This window comes from Schistocerca piceifrons, chromosome 2 (genome assembly GCF_021461385.2).
Source record: "Schistocerca piceifrons isolate TAMUIC-IGC-003096 chromosome 2, iqSchPice1.1, whole genome shotgun sequence".
NCBI classification, from domain to species: Eukaryota; Metazoa; Arthropoda; class Insecta; order Orthoptera; family Acrididae; genus Schistocerca; species Schistocerca piceifrons.
The window spans coordinates 315,122,116-315,134,298 of record NC_060139.1 but is presented as its reverse complement, the minus strand read 5'-3'; the positions used below and the strand labels follow the sequence as shown (position 1 = coordinate 315,134,298).

The window sequence follows — 12,183 nt, the reverse complement described above, 5'->3', positions numbered from 1 at the left end:
CAACTGCGTGCCCAAAATGGATGAAATTTTGGTGAGTGCCTTGCTACACATACGCAAACAAATTCCCCAACTTTTGCTGACAATATTCACGTTGAGGTCGAAAACTTTTGAGACCACAGTCGTAAGCTCGTTTTTCTTTGGTAAAGGATTTTTGCTACTGCAATCGAAATTCCAAAAACAAGTTTCACTCATTGCCAAGTGTGGCACACTGAGGTGACAAATGTCATGGAATAGTGATGTGCACATATGCAGTTGGCGGAGCTATCGCGTACACAAGGTGTAAAAGGGCAGTGCCTTGGCGGAGCTATCATTAGTACTAAGGTGAGTCATGTGAAAAGCATTCCGACATGATTATGATTGTACAACGGGAATTAGCAGATGGAAGCTGGACACATGGGCCATTCCATATCGAAAATCGTTAGGGCATTCAATATTCCAAGATCCACAGTGTCAAGAAGAGCCAAGAATACCAGTTCCAGACACTATCTGTCACCACGGACAACCAAGTGGCCGGCGGCCTTCACTTACCGACCAAGAGCAGCTGCATTTGAGTAGGGTTCTCAGTGCTAAGGGACAAGTAACACTGCGTGAATTAACCACAGAAATCAATGTAGGACATACGATGAACGTATCTGTTAGGAGAGTGCTGCGAAATTTGGCGTTAATGGGTTATGGCAGCAGAAATGTGTGTGAAATCTTATGGGACTTAACTGCTAAGGTCATCAGTCCCTAAGCTTACACACTACTTAGCCTAAATTATCCCAAGGACAAACACACGCACCCATGTCCGAGGGAGGACTCGAACCTACGCTGGGACCAGCCGCACAGTCCATGACGGCAGCGCCTGAGACCGCTCGGCTTATCCCGCGCGGCTATGGCAGCAGACGAGCGACGCGACTGCCATTGCTAACAACATGACATCGCCTGCAATGCATCTTCTGGGCTCATGACCATATCGGTTGAACACTAGCCGACAGTAAAACTGTGGCCTGGTCAGATGAGCTCCGATTTCAGTTGATAAGGGGGGTGGTAGGGTTGGAGTGTGGTGCAGAGCCCATGAGGCCATGGACCCGAGTTGTCAACAAGATACTGTGCGAACTGGTGGTGGCTCCGTGGCTCCATAATGGTGTGGGCTGTGTTTACAGGGAATGGAAAGAGTCTTCTGGTCCAGCTGGAGAGATCATTGACTGGAAATGGTTATGTTCGGCTACTTGAAGACCATTTGCAGCCATTCATGGAGGTCATGTTCCAAAACAACAATGCAATTTTTATGGATGGCAATGTACTATGTTACAGGGACACAACTGTATGCAGTTGGGTTGATGATCATTCTCGGCAATTTGAGTGAATCGTGTGGCTATCCAGATTCCCGACATGAATTCCATCGAACATTTATGGGACACAATTGAGAGGTCAATTCGTGCACATAATCCTACACTGGCAACACTTTCGCAATTATGGACGGCTTTAGAGACAACATGGCTCAATATTTCTGCAGAAGACTTCCAACGACTTGAGTGCATTGCACATCGAGTTGCTGCGCTACGCTGAGCCAAAGGAGGTCCGACACGATATTAGGAGATATTTCGCTCATCATATTATATATTTTTGGAAAGTCTGCAATTTTGACATTCAAGATTGAAATAGTGAAAATTGCACTAGTTCCTTATTTTTTGCTTCTTAACACAACACGTTTCGAGAATTTATTCTCATTTGCAAGTGCAATTTGTACATTTGTTCACAAGAATACACTACTGGCCATTAAAATTGCTACACCACGAAGATGACGTGCTACAGACGCGAAATTTAACCGACAGGAAGAAGATGCTGTGATATGCAAATGATTAGCTTTTCAGAGCATTCACACAAGGTTGGCGCCAGTGGCGACACCTACAACGTGCTGACATGAGAATAGTTTCCAAGCGATTTCTCATACACAAACAGCAGTTGTACGGCGTTGCCTGGTGAAACGTTGTTGTGATGCCTAGTGTAAGGAGGAGAAATGTGTACCATCACGTTTCCGACTTTGATAAAGGTCGGATTGTAGCCTATCGCGATTGCGGTTTATCGTATAGCGACATTGCTGCTCGCGTTGGTCGAGATCCAATGACTGTTAGCAGAATATGGGATTGGTGGGTTCAGGAGGGTCATACGGAATGCCGTGCTGGATCCCAACGGCCTCGTATCACTAACAGTCGAGATGACAGGTATCTTATCCGCATGGCTGTAATGGATCGTGCAGCCACGTCTCGATCCCTGAGTTAACAGATGGGGACGTTGTCAAGACAACAACCATTTGCACGAACAGTTCAACGACGTTTGCAGCAGTACGGACTATGAGCTCGGAGACAATGGCTGCGGTTACCCTTGACGCTGCATCACAGACAGGAGCGCCTGCGATGGTGTACTCAACGAACGAACGTGGGTGCACGAATGGCAAAACGTCATTTTTTCGGATGAAACCAGGTTTTGTTTATAGCACCATGATGGTCGCATCCGTGTTTGGCGACATCGCGGTGAACGCACATTGGAAGCGCGTATTCGTCATCGCCATACTGGCATATCACCCGGCGTGATGGTATGGGGTGCCATTGGTTACACGTCTCGGTCACCTCTTGTTTGCATTGACGGCACTTTGAACAGTGGACGTTACATTTCAGATGTGTTACAACCCGTGGCGCTACCCTTCATTCGATCCCTGCGAAACCCTACATTTCAGCAGGATAATGCACGACCGCATGTTACAAGTCCTGTACGGGCCTTTATGTATACAGAAAATGTTCGATTGAAAACGTCTGTCTGGTCAATGGTGGCCGAGCAACTGGCTCGTCGCAATACGCCAGTCACTACTCTTGATGAACTGTGGCATCGCGCTGAAACTGCATGGGCAGCTGTACCTGTGCACACCATCCAAGCTCTGTTTGACTCAATGCCCAGGCGTATCAGGGCCGTTATTACGGCCAGAGGTGGTTGTTCTGGGTACTGATTTCCCAGGATCTATGCACCCAAAGTGCGTGAAAATGTAATCACATGTCAATTCTGGTATAATATATTTGTCCAATGAATACCCGGTTATTATCTGCATTTCTTCTTGGTGTAGCAATTTTAACGGCCAGTAGTGTAAGTAACTGGTGCAGTTTTCATTATTTAAATCACTAGGTGCTATCCCATCACTTTTGTCGCCTCAGTGCACGTTTTAGAGTCTGCTGCTCTGTACGCAGGAAGACAGCCGACCAGGGGGTGGAGCTGTTCGGGATGACGGCTCGCGGCAAGCAGCTGGCTACGGCGAGCGGCCGCGCTGAGGCGGACGGCGGCGACAGCGCTGAGCAGTGGGAGCCGCGAGAGACCGACTGGGGCCGCGTGGTCGCCGTGCTGCACATTCAGTCCGGCGCCATCTTGTCGCTCGCCTCCATCGTCTGGAAGGCCAGCCTTGTTACCTGGCTCTGGGGTAAGTAGCCACAGTACTCGTGTCAGTCGGACTCAGTGGCTGAACCGGACACATTTACGTGGAATTCTTCTCGGAACTTTTTGGCTAGATTTATCGTGTTTAAAACTAGTCTTACAACATGAACTCGGTTCGCTCTGACCAGCCACAATATTATGACGGCCTACCTATTAGTCGATACGTCCACCTCTACATCTACATCTACATTTATACTCCGCAAGCCACCAAACGGTGTGTGGCGAAGGGCACTTTACGTGCCGCTGTCACTATCTCCCTTTCCTGTTCCAGTCGCGTATGGTTCGCGGGAAGAACGACTGCCGGAAAGCCTCCGTGCGCGCTCGAATGTCTCTAATTTTACATTCGTCATCTCCTCGGGAGGTATAAGTACAGGGAAGCAATATATTCGATACCCCATCCAGAAACGCACCTTCTCGAAACCTGGACAGCAAGCTACACTGCGATGCAGAGCGCCTCTCTTGCAGAGTCTGCCACTTGAGTTTGCTAAACATCTCCGTAACGCTGTCACGCTTACCAAATAACCCTGTGACGAAACGCGCTGCTCTTCTTTGGATCTTGTCTATCTCCTCTGTCTACCCGACCTGGTACGGATCCCACACTGATGAGCAATACTCAAGTATAGGTCGAACGAGTATTTTGTAAGCCACCTCCTTTGTTGATGGACTACGTTTTCTAAGGACTCTCCCAATGAATCTCAACCTGGCACCCGTCTTACCAATAATTAATTTTATATGATCATTCCACTTCAAATCGTTTCGTACGCATACTCCAAAATATTTTACAGAAGTAATTGCTACCAGTGTTTGTTCCGCTATCATATAATCATACAATAAAGGATCCATCTTTCTATGTATTCGCAATACATCACATTTGTCTATGTTAAGGGTCAGTTGCCACTCCCTGCACCAAGTACCAATCCGCTCACATTTGTCTATGTTAAGGGTCAGTTGCCACTCCCTGCACCAAGTGCCAATCCGCTGTAGATCTTCCTGCATTTCGCTGCAATTTTCTAATGCTGCAACTTCTCTGTATACTACAGCATCATCTGCGAAAAGTCGCATGGAACTTCCGACACTATCTACTAGGTCATTTATATACACTCCTGGAAATGGAAAAAAGAACACATTGACACCGGTGTGTCAGACTCACCATACTTGCTCCGGACACTGCGAGAGGGCTGTACAAGCAATGATCACACGCACGGCACAGCGGACACACCAGGAACCGCGGTGTTGGCCGTCGAATGGCGCTAGCTGCGCAGCATTTGTGCACCGCCGCCGTCAGTGTCAGCCAGTTTGCCGTGGCATACGGAGCTCCATCGCAGTCTTTAACACTGGTAGCATGCCGCGACAGCGTGGACGTGAACCGTATGTGCAGTTGACGGACTTTGAGCGAGGGCGTATAGTGGGCATGCGGGAGGCCGGGTGGACGTACCGCCGAATTGCTCAACACGTGGGGCGTGAGGTCTCCACAGTACATCGATGTTGTCGCCAGTGGTCGGCGGAAGGTGCACGTGCCCGTCGACCTGGGACCGGACCGCAGCGACGCACGGATGCACGCCAAGACCGTAGGATCCTACGCAGTGCCGTAGGGGACCGCACCGCCACTTCCCAGCAAATTAGGGACACTGTTGCTCCTGGGGTATCGGCGAGGATCATTCGCAACCGTCTCCATGAAGCTTGGCTACGGTCCCGCACACCGTTAGGCCGTCTTCCGCTCACGCCCCAACATCGTGCAGCCCGCCTCCAGTGGTGTCGCGACAGGCGTGAATGGAGGGACGAATGGAGACGTGTCGTCTTCAGCGATGAGAGTCGCTTCTGCCTTGGTGCCAATGATGGTCGTATGCGTGTTTGGCGCCGTGCAGGTGAGCGCCACAATCAGGACTGCATACGACCGAGGCACACAGGGCCAACACCCGGCATCATGGTGTGGGGAGCGATCTCCTACACTGGCCGTACACCACTGGTGATCGTCGAGGGGACACTGAATAGTGCACGGTACATCCAAACCGTCATCGAACCCATCGTTCTACCATTCCTAGACCGGCAAGGGAACTTGCTGTTCCAACAGGACAATGCACGTCCGCATGTATCCCGTGCCACCCAACGTGCTCTAGAAGGTGTAAGTCAACTACCCTGGCCAGCAAGATCTCCGGATCTGTCCCCCATTGAGCATGTTTGAGACTGGATGAAGCGTCGTCTCACGCGGTCTGCACGTCCAGCACGAACGCTGGTCCAACTGAGGCGCCAGGTGGAAATGGCATGGCAAGCCGTTCCACAGGACTACATCCAGCATCTCTACGATCGTCTCCATGGGAGAATAGCAGCCTGCATTGCTGCGAAAGGTGGATATACACTGTACTAGTGCCGACGTTGTGCATGCTCTGTTGCCTGTGTCTATGTGCCTGTGGTTCTGTCAGTGTGATCATGTGATGTATCTGACCCCAGGAATGTGTCAATAAAGTTTCCCCTTCCTGGGACAATGAATTCATGGTGTTCTTATTTCAATTTCCAGGAGTGTATATTGTGAAAAGCAGTGGTCCCGTAACACTCCCCTATGGCACGCCAGAGGTTACTTTAACGTCTGTACACGTCTCTCCATTGAGAACAACATGCTGTGTTCTGTTAGCTAAAAACTCTTCAATCCAGCCACACAGCTGGTCTGATATTCCGTAGGATCTTACTTTATCAGGCGACAGCGCGGAACTGTATCGAACGCCTTCCAGAAGTCAAGGAAAATGGCATCTACCTGGGGGCCTGTATCTAATATTTTCTGGGTCTCATGAACAAATAAAGCGAGTTGGGTCTTACACGATCGCTGTTTCCGGAATCCATGTTGATTCCTACAGATTAGATTCTGGGTTTCCAGAAATGACATGATACGCGAGCAAAAAACATGTTCTAAAATTCTACAACAGATCGATGTCACAGATATACGTCCATAGTTTTGTGCATCTCCTCGACGACCCTTCTTGAAAACTGGGACTACCTGTGCTCTTTTCCAATCATTTGGAACCTTCCGTTCCTCTAGATACTTGCGGTACACGGCTGTTAGAAGGGGGACAAGTTCTTTCGCATACTCTGTGTAGAATCGAATTGGTATCCCGTCAGGTCCAGTGGACTTCCCTCTCCTCTGTTGAGTGATTTCAGTTGCTTTTCTATTCCTTTTATTTCGATGTCAGCCATTTTTTCGTTCGTGCGAGGATTTAGAGAAGGAACTAGCGAGAGTAACAGCGGCGACGCATCGTGGCGTGGAAGCAATGAGGCCTCGGTAGGTTGCTGGAATTGGCACCACATCTGCACACACAAGTCACCTAATACTCGTAAATTCCATTGGGGGGCAACGAGCTCTGACGCCACGTTCAGTCACATCCCAGTTGTGTTTGATCGGGTTCAGATATGGCGACTTGGGGGGGGCCAGCACATCAACTGGAACTCGCCACTGTGTTCCTCAAACCACTCCATCACACACCTGGCCCTGTCACGTAGCTCACTATTTTGTTGAAAAATGCAGCTGCCGTCAGAAACATGAGCGTCATGAAGGAGTGTATGTGGTCTGCAACCAGTGTACGATACTCTTTTGCTGTGATGGTGCCTTACAGGAGCTTCACTGGATCCGTGGATGCCCACGGAAATGTTCCTTAGAGCATAATGGAGCTGTCACCAGCTTGCCTCCGTTCCGCAATGCATCTACATCTACATCTACATCTGCATATATACTCCGCTAGCCACCAAGCGGTGTGTGGCGGAGGGCACAATTCGCGCCTAAGTCATATTTCCCTCCCTCTGTTCCACTCACGGATCGCGCGAGGGAAAAACGACTGTCTGAACGCCTCAGTACCAGCTCTTATTTCCCTTATCTTTGAATGATGATCATTACGCGATTTGAAAGTTGGTGGTAATAATATATGCTCTACATCCCCGGTGAAGATTGGATTTCGGAATTTAGTGAGCAGCCCCTTCCGCTTAGCGCGTCGTCTATCTGCAAGTGTGTCCCATTTCAAGCTTTCTATGAGATTTGTAACGCTCTCGCGATGGCTAAAAGTACCAATCACGAATCTTGCCGCTCTTCTTTGGACCTTCTCAATCTCTTGAATCAGACCCAACTGGAAGGGTCCCATACAGACGAACAATACTCTAATACTCGACGAACTAACGTATTGTAAGCTATTTCATTTGTTGAAGGACTGCATCGCTTCAGGATTCTACCAATAAACCGCAATCTATAGTTCGCCTTACCCGTTACTTGTGTAATCTGATCATTCCATTTGAGATCATTTCGAATAGTCGCACCCAGATACTTGACGGATGTTAGCGCTTCCAAAGACTGATCATTTATTTTGTACTCATACATTAATGGGGATCTTAGCCTTGTTATACGCAGTAGGTTATACTTACTAATATTGAGAGATAACTCCCAGTCATTACATCACGCATTTGTTTTGTGGAAATCCTCATTGATTTGTTCAGAACTTTCGTGTGATACTACTTTCCTATAGACTACAGCATCATCGGCAAACAGTCTAAGGCCGTTGTCAATACTATCAACCAGATAGTTTATGTAAATCGTAAAAAGCAGAGGACCTATTACGCCACCCTGGAGCACACCTGAACTTACTTTTGTTTCTGTTGAAGTTACCCCGTTCAGGACTGTCTGTTAGAAAACTTTCTATCCAACCGCATATGTCATTGGATAGACCGTAAGCGCGCACTTTTTGTAGCAAGCGACAGTGCGGAACTGAGTCGAACGCCTCTCGAAAGTGGAGAAATATGGATTCAACCTGGGAGCCGGTATCTAGAGCCTGTTGTATATCATGCACAAAGAGGGCCAGCTGTGTCTCGCATGACCGCCGTTTCCTAAAACCGTGCTGGTTTCTGCAGATGAGCTTCTCAGAGTCTAGAAAGGTCATTATGTCTGAACACATAATATGTTCCATGATTCTACAACAAATCGATGTCAGTGAAATTGGCCGGTAAATATGTGCATCCGATTTTCTACCCTTTTTATAGATTACTATGACCTGGCTCTTCTTCCACTGCCGTGGAACTTTCCGCCGTTCCAATGATCTCTGATAGGTCACGGATAAGAATGGAGCTATAGTTGTAGCATAGTCAACATAAAATCTTACAGGGATACCGTCTGGGCCAGATGCCTTTCTGGCGTATAAGGATCTTAACTGTTTTACAATCCCAGATACACTAAACACTGTCCGCAGCTCGTGGTCGTGCGGTAGCGTTCTCGCTTCCCACGCCCGGGTTCCCGGGTTCGATTCCCGGCGGGGTCAGGGATTTTCTCTGCCTCGTGATGACTGGGTGTCGTGTGATGTCCTTAGGTTAGTTAGGTTTACGTAGTTCTAAGTTCTAGGGGACTGATGACCATAGATGTTAAGTCCCATAGTGCTCGGAGCCATTTGAGTCACTAAACACTACGTCAGCCATCCTTTCGTTTCTTCGATAATTGAAAGGGGGAATGGTGCTGCAGTCCTCTATCGTAAACGAGTTTTTGAAAGCTAGGTTTAGAATTTCGGCCTTCTGTTTATCATCATCAGTTACATTACCCGTACTGTCAGCAAGAGAAGGTATTGAATTATTTGTAGCGTTCATAGACTTTACGTACGACCAAAATTTTTTGGGGTTATTTTTAGAATCTGCAGGTAAAATATTGCTTTCAAATTCGTTAAAAGAGTCTCCCATTGTCCTTCTGAAACCTGCTTTTATTTCGTACTGAGCTGTTTCCCTGAAAGTAGATGGCTTTGCGACCTCCTATCGGCGTGATGAAAAAGGTATCAGCATTCACCATTCCGTGCAATGCTCTGCCATGCGCCAGCGCCCAGTGCCAATGGTCATGTGCCTATTTCAGTTGTAGTTACCAGTGTCATGGTGTTAACTTTGGCACATGCACGTAGGTTGTCGGCTGCGGAGGCCCATCGTTAGGAGTGTTCGGAGCGCTGTTTGTTCAGACACACTTGTACTCTGCCTAGCATTAAAGTCTGATGTTAGTTCCGCCACAGTTCGCCGCCTGTCCTGTTTTACCAGTCTGCTCAGCCTACGACGTCCAACATCTGTAACGAGTAGTGGCCGCCCAGCCCCCCAACCTCTGGCTGGGGTTTCATCTTGGTTTCGTTACATGTTGAAGACACTCGCCACAGCACTCCCCAAATGCCCGACAAGTCGTGCAGTTTCCGAAATGCTCGTGCCGAGTCTCCAGGGCATTACAATCTACCCTTGCACAGGGCAGTGTCTTGGCTCCAATATTATTTAACATCTACACCAATGATCTTCCCATCAGCCACCAGACACGAATGTTCATATATGCTGATGATGCAGCAGTGGCCACACAGGATAAAACCTTTGAACAAGTGGAGGAGAATCTCACAGGAGCCTTAACAGAACTTGCTACCTATTACGACGGCAATAATCTCAAACCAAACCCCAGTAAATCTCAAGTATCCGCCTTCCATCTTAGGAGCAAACAAGCCAAACGGAAACTCCGAGTCATGTGGCAAGGGGAAGAGCTGAAACATACAAACAGCCCAAAATACCTGGGAGTAATATTGGACAGAGCACTTACTTTTAAGCAGCACTGTCACAACACTAAAAAAAACGTCTGTGCCAGGAACAACATACTGCGGAAGCTAACAGGTTCATCGTGGGGAGCTCAACCACATGTTTTGCGCACCACAGGTCTGGTGCTGAGTATCTCAGCTGCGGAATATGCGGCGCCAGTTTGGAGGAACTCTGCCCACGCTAAGCAAGTTGACGTCGCCGTAAACGAAACTGTACGCATTGCCACAGGATGCCTCAAACCAACTCCCACAGACATCATTTACCCCATCATAGGCATAGCACCACCCACTATCCGCAGACAAGTAGCCGCCGAGATCGAAAGATCAAAACAAAAGAATGATCCTCGACACCCGATGTATATGCACCGAAAACAACGTGTCCAGCTGAAATCCCGCAGGAGTTTCATGGAAACTGCTGAAGAGCTCGCCACCAAGCCCGTCGCAAGGCGGCTATCTCTCTGGGAAGAAATGGTGCCACATTCCACAATGGAACTACTTGACGAGGGATCGGCAGGATTTCAACTACCTTTTACAACTTGGAGGTCATTAAACCGGCTGCGCACTGGAGAAACTGGGTGCAAATCAAACCTATTTAAATGGGGTTACAGTGATAGCGATAGGTGTGAATGCGGAGCAATACAGGACTTGGACCACCTACTGATCTGCCCAGATATGTCTATAACATGCACTAAAGATGATATTTTGAAAGTCAATGACAAAGCAATCTACGTTGCTAATTACTGGGAAGGGAAGATATAATTGGTGCATCCGGACACGGAAGAAGAAGAAAAACAATCTACCCTCAGTCAAACTCAGATAAGTTGCGTGACATTCCCATTCTACACACAGGCGACATGCTTAATGATACTAGATGCGCCGTGTGTGTGTCTGACGAGCAGTCATTCCTCACCAGGAGATGCTGCTATCGCCCGGACGAATTTATATCGATAACAGGTTGGTGCTCACAATGTTCTGGCTGATCAGTGTAATTCCAACTCAACATCACATTTAAGAAAGCACTCCGTCTTCACGCCACGAGTAGCTTACCGGGACCATCCGTCCGCCGTGTCATCCTCAGTTGAGGATGTGGATAGGAGGGGTGTGGGGTCAGCACACCGCTCTCCCGGTTGTTATGATGGTATTCTTAACCGAAGCCGCTACTATTCGGTCGAGTAGCTCCTCAATTGCCATCACGAGGCTGAGTGTACCCCGAAAAATGGCAACAGCGCATGGCGGCTGGATGGTCACCCATCCAAGTGCCGGCCACGCCCAACAGCGCTTAACTTCGGTGATCTCACGGGAACCGGTGTATCCACTGCTGCAAGGCCGTTGCACATTTAAGAAAGCAAAATAATTTTATGTAGCATCAAGTCGAGTGCATAAATATGCCTAGTCTGTAGGGCAGGTTTACACTCCTATGGGATCATGTTTAAGTATATCGTAGAGCACAATAATGAGCAAACAAAACACACTTCTAAACTTTTCAAAAAAATTGTCCAGTCACATGAACGTGATCACCTGTCTAAACCCTGAATAACAACCTTTTACAGCACTTATTGCTGCGAGACATGCAGGAAGAGAGTCAGTGAAGTTCTGGAATGTACAGACAGGGATGTCGGGCCATGCCAGCTCAAGTGCTGCACTCACCTGTGCTGTTTCTCGGTTGAGGGTCCATGGTGCAAATTAAGTTTAAATCCAGGGAGTGTGGTGGCGATTGATGCACGGTAAATTCATCCTGGTGCTCTTCAAACTACGCCCATACACAGCAAGCTGTTTGACAAGTTATATTGACCTGCTGGTAGACGCCATTGTGCCAAGGAAAAACAAACTGCATGTAGAGACGTACAAGGTCCCCAGTGACACATGCATGTTTGTGATGATCCATTGTGCCCTCCAGAATGACGAGAACATCCAGGGAATGCCACAAAATCATTCCTCAGACTATAACACTCCCTCCTCTGGCATCTGTCCTTCAGACGATTGTTGCAGGGTGTTTGCTTTGGGACATTTAGCGCTGTATATGCCATCTGTCGCCACTCAGTGGACACCTACTTGCGGTATTGCCATGAGAATTCCAGTCTTCCTCACTGATGAACAGCAGTCAGCATGAGTGCATAAACCAGGTAGCTGCTGCAGAGGCTCATACGCAGCATTG

At 48.3% G+C, this 12,183-nt stretch overlaps 1 protein-coding gene across 1 annotated transcript in view; it reads left to right on the top strand.

Annotated features, from left to right (window-relative positions):
- LOC124777427 (acyl-CoA Delta-9 desaturase-like) overlaps positions 1-12,183 on the top strand; it is a 158,052-nt gene that overhangs the window by 51,152 nt on the left and 94,717 nt on the right. Inside the window, exon 2 of the mRNA XM_047252827.1 lies at positions 3,222-3,448. Coding sequence (XP_047108783.1) covers positions 3,222-3,448 — 227 coding nt within the window. The remainder of the gene's footprint in view (positions 1-3,221; positions 3,449-12,183) is intronic.